Raw genomic sequence first — 25,999 nt, forward strand, 5'->3', positions numbered from 1 at the left:
ATCATGACATTAGGGGGTGAAAAAACAGCAGAGGTACATGAAACTCCTGCAGAACAAAAATCTCTGTTTCAAAGATCTTCTGAAATGAGAAAAGGAAGAAAAACCCAGTCCAGAAATATAAGACCTACTGTGCCAAGAGAATCATTCCTTAACAGTAGTGATGGGTCTGAAACAAACCTCCAGACTCACACTTGACCGTGAGCCTCTCTCTACATGCGGAATGTGAACACACTGTACCTTCATAAAGTTCACATCCAGATCTCAACTCCCTCTGTTTGGATCCCACGGATTGGTTCTGCTCTTAATAGAGATGGGAAGTTCAGTTCAGAACCAGGATTTTGGATCAAAGCCAAAGGCTATTCAGTAGAAACAGACTTTTTGTTGTTGCTGTTGAAGTTTTCCACACAGCGTTAGTGAGTCTTTAGTAAAGCAAACATCATCCTGGCTGCTGGTACCACAATGCAGCCACCTGCCTGGAACTGCCTGAAGCCAGGCCCCCTGCAGGACTGAGCCCTGAAGTTCGGACATGCTGCTAGAATCTCAGAGTGTGTTTCCAGAATGGTGATCACAGCACCCTGACTGGGCTGAGTGGTGATGGTTCAAAGGCACCTTCTCTAGCAGCTGGGAAGCATATTAACCTCCTCTACTATTGAGGCACCATAGCGGGACTTCAGGAGCCGTGCTGCATAGCATGATGTGAACAGTTAGCTGAGCTGTACTTGAAGACAAGAACCATTCACTGCAGCTTCTGTTTCTGGAAACTTAGTGAGGCTCCACAAGGAAGAAGGCATCCCGGCTTCTAAACATTCCACCCCCCCCAAATGTCTAGGCAATGATGCCCTAGAAATTCCACAAGATTCACCTGACTGAGCTCTCCTCCCTCTTGCACAGGATGTGGGTTTCTCAGGAGGAGGGGTTCACATATTTTGCCCCAATCTATTCCAAAGTCCCAGAGCACTGTGTAGTGAGGCACGAGTGTGAACAGCTAAAGGAATCAGGCTGTCCAGAAACTAGAGTGATGAGCATGCATAAGAAGCTATATAAAATAGAATGGTGCTTATTTCTTCCCTGTGTGACTTGAATTCATTAATTGGCTCCATAATGAGACGATGTCACTGCATTTAAGCGTTAGCAGGAAAAGTCTATAGTATGCTTCTTGCATCTGGTCTTCATTTTCTCTTTACTGCCTGCAGATTCAGCTGTCTACACTGCTAACATAAGCAATGGAAGGCATCCCTGTCTTTGCTTCCTATAAAGCCAATCTGTATACGGCTGTTTCAGCTTTATGAAGATAAATGCCCACCAACAAGCTAATACTGAAGACCTATCAAATCAACAGTAACTGTTCCAGCCCATATATGAGGAACCGTCTAAGCTATTAAATCAAGGGTAAAGAGCTGAGCTGAGAGCTGGAAACGTTCTAGGCCAGATTTTGCCACCCTTCATCCCATGCAGTAATACCCTACTCCATGAATGCCCTTGTCTGTCTCCTTCTGGCTGACCTGCTGCTTCCTCAGCTGTCAATCATTGTGTGCATAACGACTACCAATTGCAGCATCCATATTTACCAGAACAATGTGTTAGGGAGACAGGCTTGTTGAAATGTTCCACGGCCCCCTGACTATGAGGATCTATTCATGTCTTCCTCCACTAGGACCGTGCATTGACATATGCACCCCAGTTACTACGTGTCAGAAACTGTGGTGAATGGTGATGGAAAACCAGAGAGCTGTAACCACAGAAAAAATTACTGCATTATGTGTGAAATGTCATATGTTGCACACTTCCTAACAACACAGTGCCATGGGAACTGTGCTACTCCCCAGATCTGTGGCCAGAAGGCTCCAGTGGGGATGAGGGGAAGATATGGGGATACAAACACACTTTTTGAAACAGGACTGTGCATGCACATCCCTGGTGCAATCCACAATGATCATTATTTGTACTGCAGTAGTGCCTAGGAGGCCCAGTCACAGACCAGGCCACCATTGTGCTAGGTGTTGAACAACAACACTGGGTGGTTGGAGATGCCATAGCTGGGTGAGGTATAACATCAAGCTCCTGACCACTCCTGGTTATTAAAATCCCATGGGACTTTTTACAAGAATGGGCTCATTATTTCCAACTAGAGGAGAATGGGATGTTAACTTTCCCCCTGGGCGAATTCAGTATTTTCTTCACTTTCTGATCTGAATGGTTCATTAGATAGCTTTACTCTCAGCTGCTCCACGACAAAGCTGGTTGCATTCCCATGGTGGACCGAACCACCCCTGGACATGCAATTGGTAACTATTTTGTAGAATGTTTTGGGATCTTGGGATAAGGCCCCATTATGCTGTGACTATCAGTTATTAACAGATGCTGCATTTCCACACAGAGCAGCCATCCATTATCCCGATTTAGGCAGGATTAACTCAACAGGCAGCACAAACACTGGATGAAAATATGTAAAGAAAAATATTTACCACATGTATGCAAAACGGGTCTTTGAATCTGTTTTTCTTTTGAGCTTAAGTCATTTTAGCTTTCTTACCAATGCACGATTCTCAAATACTGTTCAGTATTTACAGTGAATATATTACAGCTGACAAAAAAAGTGGCAAAAATCCCTTCTGAAGCAATAGAAGCCATTCATGAATTCTGCACTTTCTTCTCTTTCTAAACAAATCTGTTGTTCCTGTTTGCCTACAGTGCCAGCCCATCCCTCCTTTCCCTTAGGCACTTGCATGCTGGAGCCAGGAAGACTTAGCAGAACCAGCCATGTGGTGGTCAGCTATGAAGCCCCTTGATAGTTTTTTCAGTTGGCCCGTTGCCAATGACAATCATTTTTTCCAGTTCACTCTATGGTCTCTGTGACTTGTGTCCTCTCCATCTGCATTTCATCTTCTCTGTGGATTAACTGCTTAACACCCATTTGCCAGATCTTTTGCTCTCTGGACACAGACTAGCACTGAGATTTTAGATGTAGCTTAATCCACAGGAAACTGTTCATAGTGAGCACTAATTTGAGACAAGGAACACAACAGAAACGGCTTGCTGTCACTCAGCGGTCTGCAAAGCACAAGAGGGTGCTTTTAATCTTTAAAAATGCAAAAAGCTAAAAGAAAGCAAAGCAAGTCAGCTCTGAGTCTCTTAGCCCTGGTCTACACTACGCGTTTAAACCGATTTTAGCAGCGTTAAACCGATTTAAAGCCGCACCCGTCCACACTACGAGGCCCTTTATAGCGATCTAAAGGGCTCTTTAAATCGGTTTCTGTACTCTTCCCTGACGAGAGGAGTAGTGCTAAAATCAGTATTACCATATCGGATTAGGGTTAGTGTGGCCGCAAATTGACGGTATTGGCCTCCAGGCAGTATCCCACAGTGCACCACTGTGACCACTCTGGACAGCAATCTGAACTCAGATGCACTGGCCAGGTAGACAGGAAAAGCCCCACAAACTTTTGAATTTCATTTCCTGTTTGCCCAGCGTGGAGCTCTGATCAGCGGACAGGTACATACACAGCCAGCTCATCAGCAAGGTACCAATGCAGTCTCCTGAAATAGAAAAAGAGCTCCAGCAGGACCGACGGGAGGTTACTGGATCGAATCGCTATATGGGGAGAGGATTCAGTGCTAACAGAACTTCCGTCCAAAAGACGAAATGAAAATATTTGAATTTCAAGGCTGTGAATGAAAAAGCACACCAGGGACATCAGTGCAGTGCATTGAGTGGAAAGTTAAGGAGCTCACACAGCTACCAGAAACCAAATGAAGCACCGGAAGGTCCGAGGTCAGGCTGAATAAAGACCGTCTACAACTACCATTTGTAACTGCGTTTGTTCTTCGAGATGTGTTGCCTCATATTCATAATCCAAGTAGGGGTGCCGCGCCGCGGCACGTTCGCTTGACATCGAAGAATTTTCACCCTATTGCACACCGCCAGGAGCGGAGTTCGAGGCAACAAGGGCCCCGCCCCCCTTGGGCCCCCAACGTGGGCACCCCTCCACCCCGGGGCCCTCCCACCCTCTATTGCGGCACCGATAAACTTATGCCTCCTGCCGACCCCAGCCACTTTTCAGTTCCTATCATGAGCGTCTCCGACAGTGGGAAAGGAGAGGGCACAGAGTGTGGAATGAATATGAGCAACACATCTCGAAGAACAACAGTCACAAAGGTGAAGTAACCCGTCCCTTTCTTCTCGAGTGCTTCTCATATCATCCAAGGAGGTGAATTCACCCACCTTAGGCGTGGGGTCCCGGAGTTGAGAGACCTTGTCGAATGTTTAGAAACAGCCAAGCAAGAGCGCATGCGTCCCTGTGGGACTCCGGTGACCATCAAAGGTTACATGGGCAAAACGTGTGCACTGACGACACACGTGGCTGCATCAAGACGATATGTCTTGTAATGCCACACGGGGCTAGGAAGGCAATCGAGGAAGCGACTTGCGCTCTCTGCGTGGAAGTGCAGTCCACTCGTCTGGGAGGATTGGTGCTGGTTAAAAGCAATAGCACATTTTAATGCAGGACCAGTCACACAGGATGAGATAGTTTGAGACGAGACACGGAGGTGACTTTCATCCTGTCCGCAGACAGAATAAAAGTTGGGAAGTACTTCTTGGAAAGGTCTGGTTGCGGTTATAATGTTTAGAACGCAGCGCTCTGCGAACATCAATGAAATGTAGCTCTGCTCCCTGCGGGATGTATGAAGTTAGGATTTAAAACACTGGGAGGCGATATGTCCTGGTTTCAAGGTGGAAGCGGAGACCACTTTGGGCAGGAAGGCGGGATAGCGGAGCGCAGCTGCAACTCTTGTCCTTGTGGAATTCGTGTAAGGTGAGGTCCGTCGACAAGAAGCGCAGAAGCTCAAGACCTCCACTGGCCGATGTAAGCCACTCGGAACGCCACCTTCCACGATAGATACAGGAGAGAGCCAGGCGACAAGTGTTGTCGAAGGATGGCCATTGTTTGAGAGAACCAATGAGCCCAGAGTGGCGGGACAGGCGGACCGTGGGATACAGCGCTTTCCAGCCCCTTGAGGAACCTTAAGAACCATCGAGGTGAGAAGAAGATCGGAGGAAGGGGCCGTCTCCTGGAGGACCGACAGAAATGGCAGCTAGTGGACTCGCAAGGACGAGGGAGTGCGAGGCCCTGCTTGTTAAGTGGCACATAGAGTAATTCCAATATCACTTGGATGGAGAAAATGTGTTGGTGATACCTTGCGATGACAACCAGCAAGGAAGAACCTCTTCCTTTTGCCAGGTTAGGTACTCTGGTTGCAGGCTCTCTGCTTTTCCAGGAGCACCTGCTGCAACTGGTAGAAACAGCGCAGCTCCGCCAGAGCTTCAGGCCAGCCCAGGAACCACCGACACACAGCGTGGAGGACTGGAATCGGGATGGGAAGCTCTGCCGTGGTCTGAGATCATTTAAAGTCACTGATTACAGCAGGAGAACCGGGAGGCTATGGACCAGGATCACAGCGTGGTGTAAACCAGTGCTGGCGAGGCCAAACGCTGGGGCAAATGAAATTACCCAAGCCTGTCCCTGCGCAGCTTACCAGGACTTTGTGTACCCAAGTGGTGAAACGAGCGGAAGGCATATAGGAGGTGGGTTCGACCAGGACAGGAAATAGCGGCTCGACGATCGATCCCGCGAGCAAGACCGCGAAGGAGCAGAACCTGTCGGCATCTTTCGGTGGGCAGGAGGCGAAGAAGTCAATCCGGGAAACACCCACCTCCGGAAAAAGAAGAGCTAGGTCCGGACGATAGGCGACCACTCGTGGGCTAGGAAGGACCTGCTGAGATGGTCTTGCGATACGTTCTGGACTCCTGGAGGAAGGAGGCCCCAGATCCATGGCGTAGGCTATAACAAAAATTCCCAGAAGTGCGATGCCTCCTGACAAACGAGGGAGAGAACGGGTCTCTCCTGCTTGTTATATAGTGCATCGCGGTGTGTTGTCCGTGGCATAAACGCAAACGTCCCACAGGTGAGGAGAAAGGCTCTGACAGGCCGAGCGGGACTGCTCGCAGCTGCCGCGAGCACGTTTAATGTGCAGTGAGAGCTCCCTGAGCCAAACCAGGAGACCGTGTTTCGGACGAGACCCCAATGTGAATGGCTCCCCAGCCCAGGGAGAATGCGTCTGATGCTGCGAGGGACTGGATGGTTGGCCCTGGGAGGTAACGGGCATGCCTGCACATACCAGGTGGGTCTTGCCACCAGCGGAGTGCGCAGGCAGCAACGTCCTGTGGGAAGGTGACGATCGTGTCCATGCCGCCTGTCCCTCTGAGGCGATAACGGATGCCAACCAAAATTTGCCAGGGGGCGAAGGCGGAGCTTTGGCGTTCTTGGTGACCAAAGGTGCAGTAGCCGCCATGTGAACGAGCAGGCTGAGACAAACTCCGGGCCGAAGGTCGTGGGGAAAGGGCAGGTAGGCCCTTCAATATTGTAGAGACTTTCGCCTGAACCGCAGGTGAAGCGAGGCTGGTACGCGAGAGTGAGTCAAGAGAGCTCCTACAAGTCTATCCTCCTGCAGATTACGAGGGGACTTGTCAAAATTTGATCAAGAGCGCAGAGTTTCGAACAGTCTGTTATGACACGTATGTGTGTGGCGACCTGAGCTACTCGAGACCCGCGCGAACAAGCCATCGACCATGTAGGGCGAAGACAACTTGCCTCGAATCGACGGGGAAAGCGGCAGATACACCGCCATCATTTTGTAAACACCGCTGGGACAGAGGAAAGGCCGAAGGCACAGACCGTGAATGAGAAGTGCGGTCCCGCTACCAAACAGCTGAAGAAACGTCTTGCGGTGGGTAATCGAAACATGAAAGTGCGTCGTCCTTCATGGTCGAGAGCAGCGAACCATCTCCCGGCAGGGACGGATATAGACCCCAAGGACACATTGCGCACTTCAAACTTTCTTCACGAAGGCGTTGAGTTCGCGCGCAGGTCTAGGATGGGTGGAGACCCCTCTTTGGACTGGGGATTAAAAATAGCGGGAGTAAAACCCTCTCCCTCTGAGATCTTGAGGCACCTCCTCTATGCTCCGTTTTCTAGAAGCGTGAGGACCTCTGGTACAGGAGATGCTCGTGAGAGGGATCCCTGAAGGGGACGGGGAGGGTGGATGGGTGGGAGGGAGGGGTGAAATAAACTGGAGTGGTAGCCAAACTCCACTGTACGCAGAACCCATGAATCCGAAGTTAGACGGATCCACGCCGGGAGGAAGGAGAAAGGCGGTTGAAAAAAGGAAAGGAGGACCGGAAAAGGGACTGGTGCTCTGCTCTCGACCGCAACCTTCAAAAATTTTGTTTAGGTCCGCGCGGGTTTGTTTGGCGGAGACCATTATTTTGTCCCCTGAGAACAACCAGATGATGTCTCCGGTTCCCACACGGCCTCGTCCGTTATTAAAGCGACGGAGGCGTGTAGTGGGGTTTAGGGCGGAGGCCTGCTGCCTGCGCGGAAGGACCTTCTTGGCAGCTGCGGCGTGTGCATGCCTAGAGAGCGATAGGAGAAAATACACGCTTGATAGGCTCTGAGCGCCCATGATTTTGTAATCGCGCGTTGTCCGTTTTTTATACGGGCTTTTGCGAGACGGGGTCCGTCTTCTCCCGAAAAGAGCCCTGTCCCTGCTTCGAATGGCGGAAAGAGTCCTGGAATCGATTCGATAATGAAATTCTTATTGCGGTCTCACTGAAACTGATTCGGATCGGGACAAACTGATGTTTGTTGGCCAGTTTCTGAGGCAATCTCCGGACACCTTGCAACCTACGATCCTATCCTCCTCATTGTTTACTCCGTGCCGCGACGCGTTCTAGCGGGTTCTGTCGGTGACACGCGAACCCATGGCAATCCGACGGAAGAGGCCTGCAGCGACGGTTCTGGAGAATCTTTTGCCCTCCTCCAGCAGGGCCTCTGGAACTCCGCGAGACGAGTCTAGCCTCGGTACCAGCTCATGTGCAATTTGGCCATGACTGCCATGGTGTTAAAATTGTATCTCACTGAGAGAGCCGTGTTGTGGCAACCCGCAACTGCAGACGCCCCCTGCGGGTACCTTTGCGTCCACATAGGACCGATGTTTAGCCTCCGCGATTTTGGGGCGGGGCTGGCTGGCCATGGCGCTCCCTTCGTTGATGGATTGATCGACGGGAGCATGGAGGAGGCATGGGTGTTAGAGGTACTGGTACCCTTAGAGGGACCATGTACCTTCCTCTCCACGCCCCTGCGTTGGAGGTGGAATAGACCCGGAGACTGCCATATTGTGTCCGCTCTTGCCTTGGATGGAGCGTATGAAAGGCAGAGCGACCCCGTGTCGGGGCATCTGAAGACAGAATGTCCACGACCGGGTCCTCCACCTCGGGCGGACTTCCTCCACCTGCAGGTTAATGCTCAACGCTACGCGGTCACGCAGCAGGGTCCTCGTGGCTCTGCGCGATAGTCTGAGCTACATGGGGCCGGCCGAAGTTGAAGTGCCCGCCACCGCCTCGTCCGGCGAGGGTGAGGGAGGAGAGAGACCGGGGACCACAGGTTCCTCTCAGGTTCTTGCTCTAGAGGGCCGTTGCGTGTGTGGCGGTTCAGGGTCCTGGGTCGCCATAGAGCGGCGATCGTCCTCTGGCGTGGACGGCTGATAGAGGCCTCGGTACCCGACGGGAAGTGGAGTCGCAGGCTGGGATACACATGGGATCACCTTGGCGTTGATGATAGGCCCAAGGTAGTTCGATCCAGCAAGGCCACTGCGCGCGGCTGTTCCCAGCGACCCTGGTGCTCTCTGGGTTCCACATCCCCGATAGAGAGCGCTGTCCGGGCAGAGGAACCCGAGGGTGCCGGACAGGCCAAGGTGGAGCGATCGTCCGTGGGACTGGACCCGACCTCGCTTGTATTGGCGAAGCGTGCGAGGTTACGTACCTGACCGGAGGTCGGGACCTGCGACCAGCAGGCGGTGCCGGGAGGTCGACCGGGAGCGGGACCTGCGACCAGCCTGGTGCCGGAGGATAGATGCGAGTCAATACGACGCGGAGATGGGCTCCATCGGATCGGTACCAGGTTAGACCTGTCCAACAGGCGTAGTACGGTCCGGTGACCTTGGACCGTGCCACTTTAGTCCGACTCAGACACGCACCGGTCGCCGAAGTAAGAGCGCGAGATGAGACCACGTGCCGACTGCAAGCCGGGTGTTGTGACATGAGAGACCAGGCGGCGCGGAGCCGGGTGCCCGTGATCTCGAATCTCGACCGTTGTGCCTGACTCCACTTCTCCGAGGGACACTCGGTTCAAACATAGCCGGCTTCCGTACGACAATGATTTACCTGCACCGGCGTGTGCGCGGGGTTGTTAGGCGGGGGAGTGTTCATGGCTATCAATTCTCCCTCTGGCCGTGCGGCAAAAGGTTCCAGCGTAGTGGAACAGCAACTCGACCAGGGCATCCGCCGGGAGCTGTCTCTGGCACCGGAACTCAACGGCTTTTGCCTGGTCCGAGTCGACGGTTGCTGGGAACGCCACGGCACGGCGGTGCCGCGCAAGTATTAGTGGTGCCGGACAGGCACGGCTTTCCCGCATTGCTTCAGACTGTGGTCTTGTGTAGCTGCAGCCGCAGGAGCCTTGGACTTCTTTGCCTTCGGCGAGAGGGAGCGGTGCCGGGCTGACTTCTGCGCCGGAGACTGTTGGTGCCGCGGTGTTTTGGCGGTGCCGGTCGTCTCCGGTGCCGATGCAGAACTTCTGCCCAGTAGGGACTTCGGTGCACTCGGTGCCGGAGCTGCCGGGGTCAAGGCGGCCTCCATAAGGAACTGCTTTAGACGCGATTCCCGCTCCTTTTTTGTCCTTGTTCGAAAGGACTTACAGATTTTGCACTTGTCCGTCAGGTGGGACTCCCCCAGGCACTTCAGGCAACGATCGTGGGGGTCTCCTGTTGGCATCGGCCGGCGGCAGGCCGAGCACTGTTTGAAGCCGGGAGAGCCAGGCATGAGCCTGGGTCCCGGGAGGGTTGAGGAGGATGAAACCTCAGCCCTCTCACTATATACAAATTACACTAACTACTACTATTAAAGACTAAGAATTAACACTAACTACAACTATAAGTATAAACCAGAGAAAAACGGGTTGAAAGCTAGGGAAGTGGAGGTCAGCAAGCCGCACTCCACTGTTCCAACGACCGACACGGGCGGTAAAAAGGAACTGAGGAGCGGCCGGGTCGGCAGGGGCATATATACGGTGCTGCAAAGGCGCCACACCAGGGGGCGCCTGCCGACCCGCCGAGTGTTGCTAGGGGAAAATTCTTCCGACGAACATGCACGCAGCGCGCGCACACCTACTTGGAATGAATATGAGCAAGCACTCGAAGAAGAACATGCTGCTTCTACGCTGAGCTGCATGCAATTTTAGGGGGGTCCGCCCTGGATTCCAAGGTGGGGGTTGTAATCTCACCCATGGCTGAGGATTCTGCAGAGGGGGAAGATGCAGAGGAGGAGGAGGAGGAGGAGGAGGAAGAGGAGGATGACCTTGCAGAAAGCACACAGCACTCCATTAGCCCAAACAGCCAGGAGCTTCTTCTGCTCTTCCACACACCTAAGTGTCACCCATTCCTTGAAAGCTAATTGTGTAAAATAAATACTCTAGTGATGACAACAGATTTTTTTTCATATATAGCTGTCATATTCCTCCAGTAAAAAGCAGAGTCATCGTCTGCTTAAAAGAAAAACTCCAGTATTTTCCTAGAAACATAGTTTTGTTTCAACCTTTATATTTTATCTTACTGCCAGAAGGGATTCAGAAGACAACAGTCACATCCATGAGGACTGGTATGACTCTGATCTGTCCCTTTTCCCTGCCTCTTCAACCCCCTGCTCACAGATGAGACTACTTCCCCAGAGGGTATGTGTTGGGTCTCATGCTGAAGGCAGGCAGGGCAAGATTGCAAGGTGGTTCTGAGGAGTGATGAGAACTCTGAGTAGTGGACTGAAGAAACTGGGAAGTGGAATGGAGATTGGCACTAGCATTTCTTATGTGGAAAAGGTACAATTTACGGATTGTTACATGAAATTCCTAAACAGCAGGAACACAAAAGGAAGGACTGTAAGTTCAGTCCAAACAAAACCACTGCTACCCAAAAAGAATTTTTTTAAAAGTTGGGGGCGGAAAAAAAAAAAAAAAAAAGCAAAAGCAAGTTTAAAATTCAATGCTTCTGCAGTCATATTAATGCAAAATGTGTCACTTTCTGCTCCAATCTCCCACTTTACCTCCCTTAGTAAGACCATGGCAGCTTTCTTTAATATAAAACTAGAGGCAATGAGCAGCTTTTGCCATTGACATCAGTGGGAGCAGGATCAGCCCCCTAACTTATTCTGAAATAAATATAAACATTAACTTACTTGGCTTCAGTTCAGCTCTGCAACTCTTTCTTAAATCCTGGAAGTCCAGGTGGTGCTGAAATACACACTATGGCCAAGAGATACATATGCTTAAGCGCTTTGCTGAATCATGGGGTTTAACTGTAAGCATGGAAGTATTCCATCTCTATTTGAAAAGCACCTAAACACATACTTAAGCCCATTGATGCCTATATTGACCCAAAATATGGACTGGTTGACTACAAGCTCTTTGGGGCTCAAGCACTTTTAGTTCCGTGTTTGTGTGTCCTGCTCCGTGATTAGGGCTCTGGGGTGCTACAATAGTACAAATAAATAATAATAATAATAATAATATGTATAGTCGCTGATTTTCCAATAGAGGGCCCGATTTTAACACCCTTAGTTATGTTGAGTAGTATCTTACCACTTGAATTGTTCAGTTCAAATCATTCGGTCTACTTATGGAGTAAGGATATCAGAATCCGGCCCACAAGGATTTCTTCATTAAAAATATTTGTAAAAAAATGCAAAGACTGGTTTGCCCTTTTCATGGTTCACTTAAAGAATTTGTTTTTTGAAACAAAAGAAATAGTGTGAGCAACACAGTATCACAAAGCATAAACTCCTGTACCTCAGCTCTTTTATACGTGGCTATTTCCATACAGTCTAGCTAGAATATTTACTTTTAAACAGTGACCAGAAAGACACCATTTTTATGTCAAGTTTTGTCTCAGTGTAATGGCTCAAGTCTTTCCACTAGAAAATTGTAACTGCAGGAGGCTGATCCTGCATTTTCCAGGATATGAAATATTGACACTGAAGCCAAAGGGAATTTAGGGACAGGCTCTATATTGCTAATATTGACCCAACTTGAATTGCAGCATACACAGCTCAGCGATTTGACTAGAACTAAGGAGTCAGTCTATGTTAGGTATTCTATGGGCCCCACCACCATCATATCCGAGTGCCTCATGATCTTTATCCTCAACACCCTTGTGACATCAAGGAGAATTTTTTACTCCCATTTTACAGGTAGGGACCGAGAGAATAAATGACTTGCCCAAGGTCACGAAGAAAGTCTGTCAAAGCAGGGAATTGAACCCAGCTCTCTCAGGTCCCAGAATAGTGACCCAACCACTGGACAATCCTTTTTCTATTCTAATCCTGCAAACACTCATTACAGAGCACAGCACTTACCAATGGAAACAGTCCCATTGATGCATAGGTGCTGGAACAAGGGGTGCTGGAAGTGCTGCCAGACACCCTGGCTTAAAGCAGTTTTCATTACATACAGGGTTTACAGTTTGATTCAATGGTTCTCAGCACCCCACTGTACAAACTGTTCTAGCCCCCCTCCACTGATGCCAATAGGACCATTCATGGTTGTAAGCATTATTCATAGACTTTAAAACCAGAAGGGACTATTACGAGAGTCATAATTCCAGCCACAGAATCTCACTTGGAAACTCCTGCACTCAGCTAGTACGCTGTGTTTGAACTAGAGTGCATCTTTTAGAAATGTTCAGTCGTGAGTGTCTGCAGGATCAGGTCTTAAACAGGGACTCTCTGATGTGGGTATGCAGTCAGTTTATGAGTGGAAAAGAGTATTTTCTCCATTCAGTGAAGCCTCTTATCATGGAGACTCCTCTGTGCTGTAGTTTAATTGGGTAGGGGAGGAGTGAGACAAGTTTTCATGGCCTCGCTATTACATTTTCCAGGAAAGACATATGTTTTACAACTTGCTAATTCTGGCTAAAGGGCTCCATGGAAATTACTTAGGATTTACATAGTTATGGGTTTGCTTCCTAGACAGGGTTTACTCTCAATCTTGGTATATAACTAAAGTGGCTGTTACGATATGAAATAACATATTAAATGTATACACAGTACATCATTTTCATTACACAGGCCTCGTCTACACAGTATACAAATATAACTAGGTCCGTTGGAGATATGATTTTATTTTCCTTTCGCTTAGTTACACTTGTACAACCCGTAGTGTGGACACAGTTATATCAGTATAAAGGGGTCTTACACCAGTATTCCCTTTCTTATAAGGGAATACTGTACATACACACTGTACATACACACACCATCTGCATACAAACAAGTGACAGACTGTCCAGGTGCAGGAACATAAGAACAGCCATACTGGGTCAGACCAAAGGTCCATCTAGCCCAGTATCCTGCCTTCCGACAGTGGCCCATGCCAGGTACCCCAGAGGGAATGGACAGAACAGGTAATCAACATGTGAACCATCCCCTATTGCCCATTCCCAGCTTCTGACAGACAGAGGCTAGGGACACCATCCCTGCCCAACCTGGCTTATAGCCATTGATGGACCTATCTGCCATGAATTTATCTAGTTCTTTTTTCAACCCTGTTATAGTCTAGACCTTCATAACATCCTCAGGCAAAGAGTTCCACAGGTTGACTGTGCATTGTGCGAAAAAAATACTTCCTTTTGTTTGTTTTAAACCTGCTGCCTAATAATTTTATCTGGTCACCCCTAGTTCTTGTGTTATGAGGAGTAAATAACACTTCCTTATTTACCTTCTCCACACCAGTCATGATTTTATAGACCTCTATCATATCATTAGTCATCTCTTTTCCAAGATGAAAAGTCCCAGTCTTATTAATCTCTCCTCATATGGAAGCCGTTCCATACTCTTAATTTTTGTTGCCCTTTTCTGAACCTTTTCCAGTTCCAATACATCTTTTTTGAGATGAGGCGACCATATCTGTCCGCAGTATTTAAGATGTGGGCTTACCATGGATTTATATAGAAGCAATATGATATTTTCTGTCTTATTATCTATCCTTTTCTTAATAATTCCCAACATTCTGTTCACTTTTTTGACTGCTGCTGCACATTAAGTGGATGTTTTCAGATAACTATCCACAATGACTCCAAGATCTCTTTCTTGGGTGGTAACAGCTAATTTAGACCCCATCGTTCTATGTGTTTAAATGGGATTATTTTTTCCAATGTGCATTACTTTGCATTTATCAAGATTGAATTTCATCTGCCATTTTGTTGCCCACTCACCCAGTTTTGTGAGATCTTTTTGTAGCTCTTTCCAGTCCACTGGATTGGGTATTGGATTGGAAATCAAGGAATCTGAATTCTATTTCCAGCTGTGCCACTGACCTGCTGTGTGACCAGAGGCCAATCATTTCTCTGTCTCTCTTTCTGTTCCCATTGTTTGTCTGTCTTATTTAGTTAGACTGAAAGCTCTGTGGGGTGGGGACTGTCTCCTGTGATGTGTTTGTATGGTGCCTAGCACAATGGGCCCTGATCTCATTTGGAACATGTAGGCACCTTTGTCATACATTGCTTTAGAAAAAAGGAGACGGCGAGCCAAAATGATCAGCATTAGTTTTACTGAATGGACTGGAACATTGCGCGGCTCACTAGTATCTCTGGAGGATGTTAAACAAAGCCACTAAAGTTTGACATTTTTAAATCAGCAGGTTCAGATAATTTGAATCCAAGTATTTTAAAAGAACTGGCTGTGGAGCTCACTGGACCATTATTGTTGATTTTCCAACATTGGAGAAGTTCCAGAAGACAGAAAAGAAAGCTAATATTGTGCCAATTTTTCATATGGGTAAATGGAATGACCTGAATTACTATAGGCATATCAGCCTGCCATCGATCTCAGGCAAGATAATGGAGCGGCTGATTGGGAACTCGATTAATAAAGAATTAAAGGAGTGTAATGTAAGTAATGCAAATCAGCATAGCTTTATGGAAAATAGATCCTGTCAAACTAACTTGGTATTGTTTTTTTTTTTAAATGAGATTACTAGTTAGGTTGATAAAGGTAATAATGTTGACGTAATATACTTAGACTTCTGTAAGGCATTTGAGTTGGTAGCACACATTTTGATTAAAAAACTAGAATGATATAAAATAAACATGGCACACATTAAATGGATTAAAAACTGGCTAGCTGATAGGTGTCAAAATGTAACTGTAGATGGAGAATCGTCATGCAGGTTTCCAATGGGGTCCCCCGAGGGATCAGTTTTTGGCCCTATGTTATTTAACATTTTTATCAATGACCTGGAAGAAGAAAAAATCATCACTGATAAAAGTTTGCAGATGACATAAAAATTGGGGAGTGGTAAATAATGAAGGGGACAGATCACTGATTCAGAGCAATCTACATCACTTGGTAGACTGAGTAAAAGCAACCAATACGCATTTTAACATGGCTAAATGTAAATGCGTACATCTAGGAACAAAGAACGTAGGCCATGCTTACAGGATGGGAGACTCTATCCTGGGAACCCATGACTCTGAAAAAGATTTGGGATCATGGTAGCTAATCAGCTGAACAGGAGCTCCCAGTGTGATGCTATGGTCAAAACAGCTGGGAGGCACAAACAGGGAATCTTGAATAGTAGAGAGGTTATTTTACCTCTATATTTGGCACTGGTGTGACCACTACTGGAATCCTGTGTTAATTTCTGATGCCCACAATTCAAGATGGATGATTATAAATTGGAGAGGGTTCAGAGAAGAGCCACGAGAATGATTAACGGATTTGAAAATATATCTTACAGTGACCAACTCAAGGAGCTCAATATATGTAGCTTAACAAAAAGAAGATTAAGCAGTGACTTGATTACAGTCTTTAAGTACCTACATGGGGAACAACTATTTAATAATGGACTCTTCGATCTGGCAGAGAAAGGTATAACATGATCCAATGGCTGGAAGTTGAAGTTAGACAAATTCAGAGTGGAATAACAATGAGAATAATTATTATTACATTGGAACAATTTACCAAAGATGGAGTGGATTCTCCATCATTGACAATTTTTATGTCAAGACTGGATGTTTATCTAAAAGATCTGCTCTAGGACAGACATGATCACAGTGGTCCTTTCTGGCCTTGGAACCTCTGAATCTGTGACTCATGGAGAGAAAGAGAGTGCAAAATACAAATCATTTGTGGAGGGACACAATATCTCCGATTTCTCTTGTTTGTCCTGATTCTAGCATTCTCCCTTTAGTCCCAGCCACACTACTGGGTATTTTAAGAACTATGATCGTCAGACTCTGCTATCAGTGGCCCTGGTAGTCTATACTGGGGTTTCATAACATTTCAGAAAATAAAAGAAACTACAGCTACATTGATTGCAAGAAAACTTACTGTGGCCCTGATCCTACAAAATGTACGCATGTGCTTAACTTTACACACCTCAGAGGGACCACTTGCTGCATGTCAAGTCTTTGCAGGATCAGGGCCTATAACTGTACTAGTTAAATATGTCAGACATTAACATGGTTCCATCCATTGTATGGACAGGGTTAAAACCAGACAAAATATAAGTCATCAAAGTTTTGTAGTATTTGAATGAGGAGTTTTTCTAGGCAAAACTTTGATGTGGACCTGTTCCAGGTCTAATCTAATAGACTTTTAGAAACTGGGACTGCCCCCTCAGGTTTTCAGGCTATGTATGGGAGAAAACAGATTAAAACTCAGATTGTTTTAGTTCCCCAAGCAGAGGGGAGAAGGAACAGTCCCCCAAGGAAGTCACTAACCGCCTACCCCAATCATTATAATTATAATTAGACTATTGGATTGAGTCAAAGTGCTTCACAATAACAACAGTGCATCTCTAGAGGATTCAGTGACACAAGGCATAATGAAAACACTTTCCTCTTCACCTCCCAGCAGTTATGAGAATGTTAAGAAGACAATAACAGTTGATCACTTTAGCAATGGGCAGGATAGTTTAATAATCTGTATAAATAAAACTGTTCCCATAAAAATAGCTACAAAAAGAAAGGCTGTTTTCTGCTGTGTTCTTTGCCAAGAATGTTACAAAGTTTATTCCTTTCCGATTTTGAACCAAATATATAAACACTAAAGTTAGTCTTCTGGCAATTTACTAACTATTATTTTGCCAGCTGAGTCTGCATTTAGAATAGCTCAGAAGCTATAATTACTGATTACATTGTAGCGTAAAACTACCTAAGAAGTTTTGGGATTTTTTGTTTTTAATTGCAATCTACATAGCTAGGATGAGCACAATAAAATATTTTTAGTTGTTTTAGAGCTAAAATGAAACATTTTACTCCTTCAGCTCTCCTTCAGTCTTAGATCTTGATCCAGTGAAGACTGTGCATAAAGCTACGCATGTGCTTATGTCGTCACAGTATCTGGGCCTTATTTTATACATAGGCTTGGCAGAATTTGCTTTTTATTTTTTATAATTGCAATAGATAATATCAATGTTTATTTTTAAGCACTCTTTTTTCAATTTCTATCAGTTTAGATTTTCACAGTTGCAAGAAATTACAGGGGATGACAGTTATTTAATGGCAATAGAGGATGAGATTCAAAGAGTTAAAGCTTTATAAACCATTAAACAGAAATCATCATCATACACCAAAATATACAAATTAAATATCTTTAAACCAACAAATCATGCCTGTTTTTACTACTCATTTGCTAGTCCATTTGTAACAAGCTTTACTGGAAAGTCTAAATTACTGGATATTTACTCTATTAAATTCTTAATTTGTCTATCTGTAAATTTCAGTTACCATGGACGGAAATACTTTGTTGTTGGCTTATGTGTGTGTATGAAATTGACATTTATCAACATTTACTAATAAAAATCTAATCCTCTCAAGCCTATTTATATAGTGTCTTTAAAACTGGTTTTCAGGATGCTTTAAAGCAGTGGTTTTCAACCTGTGGTCCATGGAATTTAATATAATATTCAACCATCTGATAGAATTTAATATAATATTACACCTCTGCTATAGAATTTTACACTATGGTGCAAAAAGCTTCCTGAAAGATGATAACTCTCTATTAAATTCTAAATTTTTTTTTATACATTTCTATAACCCTATTACATTTCTATTGAACTCTAATTGGTTTCATTCCTTTCAAATTCTGCAACAGTTATTTTATCTTCTTATAGAAATAACTTTATCAACTCAGGATTAAAATAGCCATATATGTAACAACACACTCCAGTACATCTGCTGGATTCTACTGAGAGCCCAGAAATTTAAGTGTCGTGCATTTATGACACTGGATGAAGAACCATTTGACTTAGACTTGTTATTTCCTAATAGGCCCAAGGTTACATGTAGTGATTTCATTGGATGAGGGATATACAGATGAAAAGGAATTACTTTCAACTTTTTAAAAAAATACTCTGTTCTTGGAAATTCAGCAGAAGGTAGAAGGAGCATCCCTCTAACTGCTCAGAGGACTACATCAAACTCTGCCCTATGTTACAGTCATGCAATCCTATTGGCGCGTACAGTTGTAACTGAGGGTAGAATATGACCCTAAAATGTAAGCTACATCAATGGTCAAAAAGCCATGTGTGGAACAGACAGCAGACATCCCATCCATGCATCACAACAGATGGAGGACTGTTCATCCTCCTTTAAACTCATGCAACAGACACAAAGCCAAAATTTCTTTCTACCACAACAATGCCTGTTACTGAAAATATCAGGGCAGTTTGTTTCTTATTTTACCTCAGGTAGCGTAAATACCCAGCCCCAATGTTCTGGAGTGTACAGAGCTGCACTTAAATTGAAGGCAAGCTGCTGAACTGACCTCACCGCCCAGCATTTCCCATGCGTATATCATAAATCCACAAAAGGGCATCCTGACACAGTGATAATCAATAAAGAGACTGCACATGAATTCAGGTTTCCATATGCAGTATGAGACAGCTAGAGGACAGAAAGCAAGCCCACTAGCTAGCTAATCTCTTTTTTATACACCACAAATGAGTAACAAAGTTAACCGCAGCAGCATGTGTAGCACAGACCACCTTCCAAGCATCTACCTGTTCAGGAGTGACTAAATCATTAGACCAGTTTGATTAAGCCATTGGATGTGATGGAGGCCAGCACGTGCTGCTACTGAATGTGAGACACGAATGCCTGCTTTTATTTGCATCTAACCCCTTTCTTCTCCAAAGGGCATTGGAGAAGGGCATTCTCTTCAGAAAAGAGAGATACTTTTGCCTCCTTCTTAGATAAAGCTACTTATTGTGCTTACAGCTCTGTGGAAGCAGTGGTCTGGGTTTGGAGGAGTTCTAGCAAGCCTCACTGGCAGGTTCGGCTCAATCAGTTTTGCAGCTATTTTGACCAGGATCTCAAAGCGAAACTGGATGAGCTACCTGGCGTGCAGGGCCCAGTGGGGTAGAAGGGAAACAGCTGCCACAGTGGGGCAGCTACAGGCTCCTGCCCTCCTGTAGACAGGAAGGCAGGGTGAGGATTAGGTGGAGCTTTGACTCTGTTTCCTTCAAATGCTCTGACCAGCCGAGCTGTGGTAATGGGGGCACCAGGAAGGGGACTGTGACTAGTGTGCTCCCTCAGGGCAGATTGTAAGGTTGCATCCAAGCCCCGTGTAACTTAATTATTTATTTCCTTCCACCATTTCCGGTTTTCAGGAGCCTGTGACTAAAACAGCACTCGGCAGTGCCAAAAATATCATTGGGATTAAAAAGAAAACAAAACCCCAAACCCAACACAACAATATTTCCCAAGGGCAGCACTAATTTATAGATGGTTAGTCAGCATCCTGCTGAAGAAAAACGTCATTCCAAAAGTGCTATTGAACAGTCCAATTAGAGCAAAACCTTCACGCTTAATCTTTAATAAATTAAATTCTTAACTTCTGATAAGCCACTTAAGCATTTCTATAGACTGCTGTTCGGTGGTGTTTGCTGCTCTTCAGAAGGATTTCTACTGTTTGTTCCCTGGCACTTCGCAGTTTGCAAAGAGTTGTCTGTGTTGCTATGAACATTCATTCTGGGGTTGGCATTTTCTCCTGGTCATGATGACTGGGTTCTTTTGAGGGGGAGAGAGATGACATGTAGGTACCTGAGGCCTTGCCAGCAGTGCTGCTCTGGGCAGAAAGTTCAAGGAGCTTGAGAGAACTTACCACACTGTTGCTGGATTGTTTCTAGAAACCTTTTCCACAGCTATGAAGAGGTTAACTCCCAAGCTGCTGCCATCTGCAAAGTGTTACCACGACATTGGAGCCACTGGCAATGAGGATGGGTTCAGGCAGTAACCCTGCCTGCAAACATCCTCTGAAGTCCTTAATCCTGAGTTCACGCAGCCCTAGGACACTACTCTATACAATGGTGTGTAGGTCAGTCAAGCATCTCAGGAAAAGTCCATGGTGCTATGTGGGGGAGGGAGCAGGGGTTGATATGGCCAGAGCAGGAACTGCAGAGGCAGAACAGGTTTTAAAAGAGAGAGTCACTTAATTTTATGTATAATTTTGACAAAAAAACCACCAAGTGACTTTGGATACTTGTAAGAATCCTCACGCTGGATGTGGTATAGTGAATACACAGTGGTTACCATTAAAAAGCCAAAAAAAACCCCAGGAATTGCTACACTTTTTCAGATACTACATTAGAAAACACTGACCATTTAAACAGAGACACCCTCCAAATACCACACCCTTGCACTGGCCATCAGCAGGGGCCGAACCTGGGAATCGTAAAGCATGTGCCTCTCCTTGCCTGAGCTAATAGACTTATGTCTATTAATCAAAGTTGTAGCAGGCTCATCGACCACTATATGCAACCAGCCACCATTAGAGGGGGACAGGGTACCACTCTGAGTGGGTGTAGGTTACATGAACAGTAGCTGTAATTTCCTCTGGAAATAAGCAGTCAGGTTGACTATAAAGTATTACAAAGAATCTTGCAGGTCTCCTACTGTTCCTTTCAGAACAGGTTTTTATACTGAGTTTAAGTTATTAAAACCAACTGGAAAAGCAACTACATACTTTCCTGCTATTGATGTAATGGAATAAAAGGCTTGTCTTGGAAATTAATTTACTATTACATTGCCCAATCTAGGAGATCGGCGTCCCCGAGGAAATCTCTGATCTTTTCCCAGAGCAGCTCAAAAACAAGTCCCAGGAAAATGAAAAGTGAAAAAGCTGTTTTTTCCCCTTAGTTGTTTTTACTTCAGTCATTTGTCCATCGCACACTGAAATTTTCTGCCGTTTGCATGAGTACAAAGTGGAATTAAGCCGGAGCACAAGGAGAAGGAAAACAAGAAAGTGCATTTTCCCAACAACTTATTTTAAAAAGATGTCTGTCATGACAAGGAGAAGCCTAAATAGTTTTCTGTCCCTTAGAAGGGGAACAGCAGGAACATCACGAAACCCTGACAGAGATTCAAGCAACATAGTGTGAATTGTACATTATTCACAAAAGCAGCTGCAAAACTGTGGTGCACTGTAACACTAATGGACATACATTGTGATTTCACTGAGGCCTGGTCTACACTACGCGTTTAAACCGATTTTAGCAGCGTTAAACCAATTTAATGCTGTACCCGTGCACACTACAATGCTCTTTATATCGATATAAAGGGCTCTTTAAATCGGTTTCTGTACTCCTTCCCAACGAGGGGAGTAGCGCTAAAATCGGTATTACCATATCGGATTAGGGTTAGTGTGGCCGCAAATCGACGGCATTGGCCTCCGGGCGGATCCCACAGTGCACCACTGGACCGCTCCTGGACAAGCAATCTGAACTCGGATGCTGTGGCCAGGTAAACAGGAAAAGGCCCGCAAATTTAGATTTTCATTTCCTGTTTGCCCAAGGTGGAGCTCTGATCAGCACGGGTGGCAATGCAGTCCCAAATCCAAAAAGAGCTCCTGCATGGACCGTACGGAGATACCTGATCTGATTGCTGTTATGGGGAAACCAAATCTGTTCTATCATGCTCCGTTACAGAAACGAAATGCAAAGCGTTGAAATAAAAATCTCCAGACTAACAGTGCTGCGTGACAAGCGTAACAGGAGCCAGAGACTCAAATGGACGCTCATGGAGGGGGGTACTGAGGATCCAGCTATCCCACATCCACAGCAGTCTCTGAAAGTATTGCATTCTTGGCTGAGCTCCCAATGCCTGTAGGTTCAAACACATTGTCCAGCGTGGTTCAGGGAATAGCTCCTCAATTTACTCCCCCCCCCACATGAAGAAAGGAAAGGAATCGTTCTTGACTTCTTTCAATGTCACCCTATGTCTATGAATGCTGCTGGTAGACGCGATGCTGCAGCAGTGAAGCGCAGTATTCGCTCCTTCCCCTCCCTGTGGCAGATGGTGCAGTGACTGGAACTGTCCTTATCAACTGTGAGTCTCCTATGTGTGATAACTGCTGATACCCCTGGCTGGCCTGAGGTGAGGCCGGCCGGGGGGGGGGCACCTGGGGAAAATAGGAATGATTCCTGGTCATTCCCAGTAGATGGTACAGAACGGTGGTAACCATCTTCATCATAGCAACTGGGGGCTGAGCTTCAATCAGTCCCTCCTTTCTGTGAAAGAAAAGATTCTGTCCTGCTGACTGTCATAGCAGGGCATGCTGGCTTTCTCCCTCTGCACCGCTTAATGTCCTGCTGATTGTCATAGCACCGGGAGGCTGCCTCCTCCTCATTTTATCTCACTAAAAACTCAGCGTTTCTTATTCCTGCATTCTTTATTGCTTCATGACACAAATGGGAGGGACACGGCCACGGTAGCCAGAAGTGGGGGAGGAGGGAAGCAAGGGTGGGTTGTTGCAGGGCACCCCCGTGAATGGCATGTAGCTCATCATTTCTGCAGGATCTGAACAGAGTACCTGTGCTCTCTGATACACTGGTTCTCTAGTACACTTGCCCTATTCTAGGCAGGACTGACTCTATTTTTAGAACCATAAAGGAGGATTGACTCGGGGAGTCATTCCCAGTTTTGCTTTGCGCCCGGCCGATCTCAGCAGGGGCACCATGATAGCAGCAGACAGTAAAGGGACAGATAACCGTCATCTCATTGCCAATTTACCCCGCAGCAGATGGTACAGAACGACTGATAACCATCTCTGCTATCATGCAAAGCAAATGAATGCTGCTGTGTAGCCTGAGTATCGCCTCTGCTCACGGCATCCAGTACACATACGTGACTGTTAAAAAAAAAAAAAAAAAAAAAAAAAAAAAAAAGCTGAACAGGCCTCATGGTTGCTGTCTATGGCATCTGCAGGCAATCCGGGGAAAAAGGGCGCAAAATGATTGTCTGCCATTGCTTTCCCAGGAAGGAATGACTACAACATTACTCAGAACCCCGCGACAATGATTTTTGCCCCATCAGCCACTGGCTTAACTTAGAATTCTAAGGGCAGGGGAGACTGCGGGAACTATTGGATAGCTATTGGAATAGCTACCCACAGTGCCAATGCTCGGAAATCGACGCTAGCCTCGGACCATGGACGCACACTGCCGAATTAATGTGCTTAGTGTGGCCGTGTGCACTCAACTTTATACAATCTGTTTTATAAAACCAGTTTATGCAAAATTGGAATAATCCAATAGTGTACACGTACCCTGACTGATGGCACACAGCATACGGAGCAATCACTTCGCTCACCACTGAAGTGCAGGTACTTGCTCCATTCTGGGGTGGAGCATGGCAGGTGTTTAAAAATTCACAGAAGCTACACAACAGGGTAGAGGGGCAGATGTAAATCCACAATTTGGGATTTGGCTGGAATCAGCTTAATACTCTTGCAGTAAGTGTCACGAAGCTATTACAAAAAAAAATTGCCAGGACCTTGGTTTAGTCTCTCCTCAGAAATAAGGCACCCTCTGGCTGAGCAGCATCCCTTAGAACTAGTGCAAATGGGAACAGCACCACATACTGAATTACCAGTACTGCTTCATACCACTCCCGAGTCTTTCCCGAGTAATCTAATTCCCAGCAGGGCTGTCCCTAGGGGTGCGGGGGGCCTGGGGCAGACATGACAAAGCCGTCACTTCTGGGACCGGATTGTCACTTCTGGGACTGACTGCACCGGTCAATCGCACTGACCCATGGGGCTCCTCAAAGTGCAGGGCCTGGAGCAGTCACCCTGATTTGCCAAACCCAAGGGACGGCTCTGACTCCCAGGGACTGAGGTCAGCATTGCTTAGCTGTGAGATCACAGTTGGAGGTGCTAGGGTGTCACATGCTGTAACACACCTTTGAAGAGAACAGTCAGTATATTTTTAGATATGGATACATCAAGACTCATTTTGGGGTATCTGTGCATTTCCTTCAGCAAGTCAACACCCAAACTAGGCCCCTCTACAGCTGAGCATTAACATGGGGACATATCCAAAGATCCTCACTCAGTTTATATTCTGGCAAGCTCTCAATGGTTTGCTTGAGTAAGGCCCCCCTACAAATATGCAGGGAGTCAGGATTTAGCCAATAATCATTTGTATAAAATACACAATCTGCTCTAGAGCTGTAGGATTAAATCCCTTAAATACCGTAACCACTGAAGGGAGAAGAAAGGAAAAAAAATGAACTGAGATAGGCAAAGAGAGCGATGGCTGATGGAAAAAGAGCGAAATGCGAGGCATAGCTTAGAAGAGAGTAAAATACAAACGGCATGGCAGAGTTACCGGGTAGCCATCTCGTCCTGACTGCCCCTGTGCAGAGTGAATAAGCGAGACAACAAGAAAAAGTCAGTCACAGTTGTACTCTCAGCAGCATGACAACACATTGCAATATGTAAAATTCAGAGGCTGACCCACGCAGAGGGCTTAGTCCCTGCTGCATCTTTGGCAGCCAGTGGGAGGTGCAAGAACTCAGCAACATTTAAGGAGCAGGCTCTTACAAGAGCAATTTTTCCTACTGGAGGGTAAACTGACACACATGTGAATCAAATACAAATCTCTTCATCTTTCAATTGTTTTTGACTTTTTGTATATATTTGCTCCCACACACCCATCCCCTCCTCTCATGCAATCCTACAGTGGAGTCAGGGACATATTGCCAGGCCCTGCTACAGGCCAGCAGGCAGAGTTCCCCGCAGAAGTAATGAAGAACATTACTCTGCTTTAAGCAAACTGATGGCAAGATGTGCTTTGGCACAGTGCCCCCTCTGGGCTGGGGACCCTTTCTCGAGAAAAGTAGTGGGGAGAAGGAGGAGGAACCCTGGCTCTGTGTCTCCATTTGTGTGTATGACTTTGTGTTTCTCTGTGAAGATCTCAGGGGAAATCTACAGGATTAGGAGCCCAGTCTGTGATCTGGGGCGTTTCAGCAGTGTGTGGGGACAAACCCCAAACTCCGCCCTCACTTGATGAAGGGATTTGGGTGAAGCACTTCTGTGAGGATTTCCCCCTCCACATCCCCCCTTCCATTGCTTTTTCCATGGGAGGGGGAGATTTCCCAACCCTGCTCAAGGTTTTGCATCTGTTTAGGGTGAAGCTAAAACAGAAGTTGGGCACTACACAGAAAATATCTTATTTAATCATCCAGACCTGCACCATCAGCAAAGGGACACAAAACACAGCTGGCCAAGGACATTTCTCATTTTCTGTTCTCCTTGTTTTTCAAAGTAGTGTTTGCAGCTAGATATAGGGTTAAACATGTAGTTAGCTGCTCTTCAGGATATACAAAGAAGTGTACAAGTTATACGGATTCCAAGTACAGAGCTGTTAAATTTCAGGGTTGTATTTAGTACAGCAATGTCATGTGACACTGTATACATGGACTTTATTGGCATGATGTTATTATATAATGGTAGCTGCATTCATAAATTTCTTATTGCATCAACTTTCTATATTTTCTCAAGTTTCCTCCAGTCTAAATACAGTAGCATCCACATCTACTAAAGAGACACTGCAGTATTTAA

General features: G+C 46.1%; 1 protein-coding gene across 1 annotated transcript in view; it reads right to left on the minus strand.

Annotated features, from left to right (window-relative positions):
* The window catches only part of COL23A1 (collagen type XXIII alpha 1 chain), a 340,946-nt gene that overhangs the window by 66,099 nt on the left and 248,848 nt on the right, over nucleotides 1-25,999 (minus strand). Inside the window, exon 4 of the mRNA XM_075068309.1 lies at nucleotides 24,765-24,791. Coding sequence (XP_074924410.1) covers nucleotides 24,765-24,791 — 27 coding nt within the window. The remainder of the gene's footprint in view (nucleotides 1-24,764; nucleotides 24,792-25,999) is intronic.

This window comes from Chelonoidis abingdonii, chromosome 7 (genome assembly GCF_003597395.2).
Source record: "Chelonoidis abingdonii isolate Lonesome George chromosome 7, CheloAbing_2.0, whole genome shotgun sequence".
Lineage (NCBI taxonomy): Eukaryota > Metazoa > Chordata > Testudines > Testudinidae > Chelonoidis > Chelonoidis abingdonii.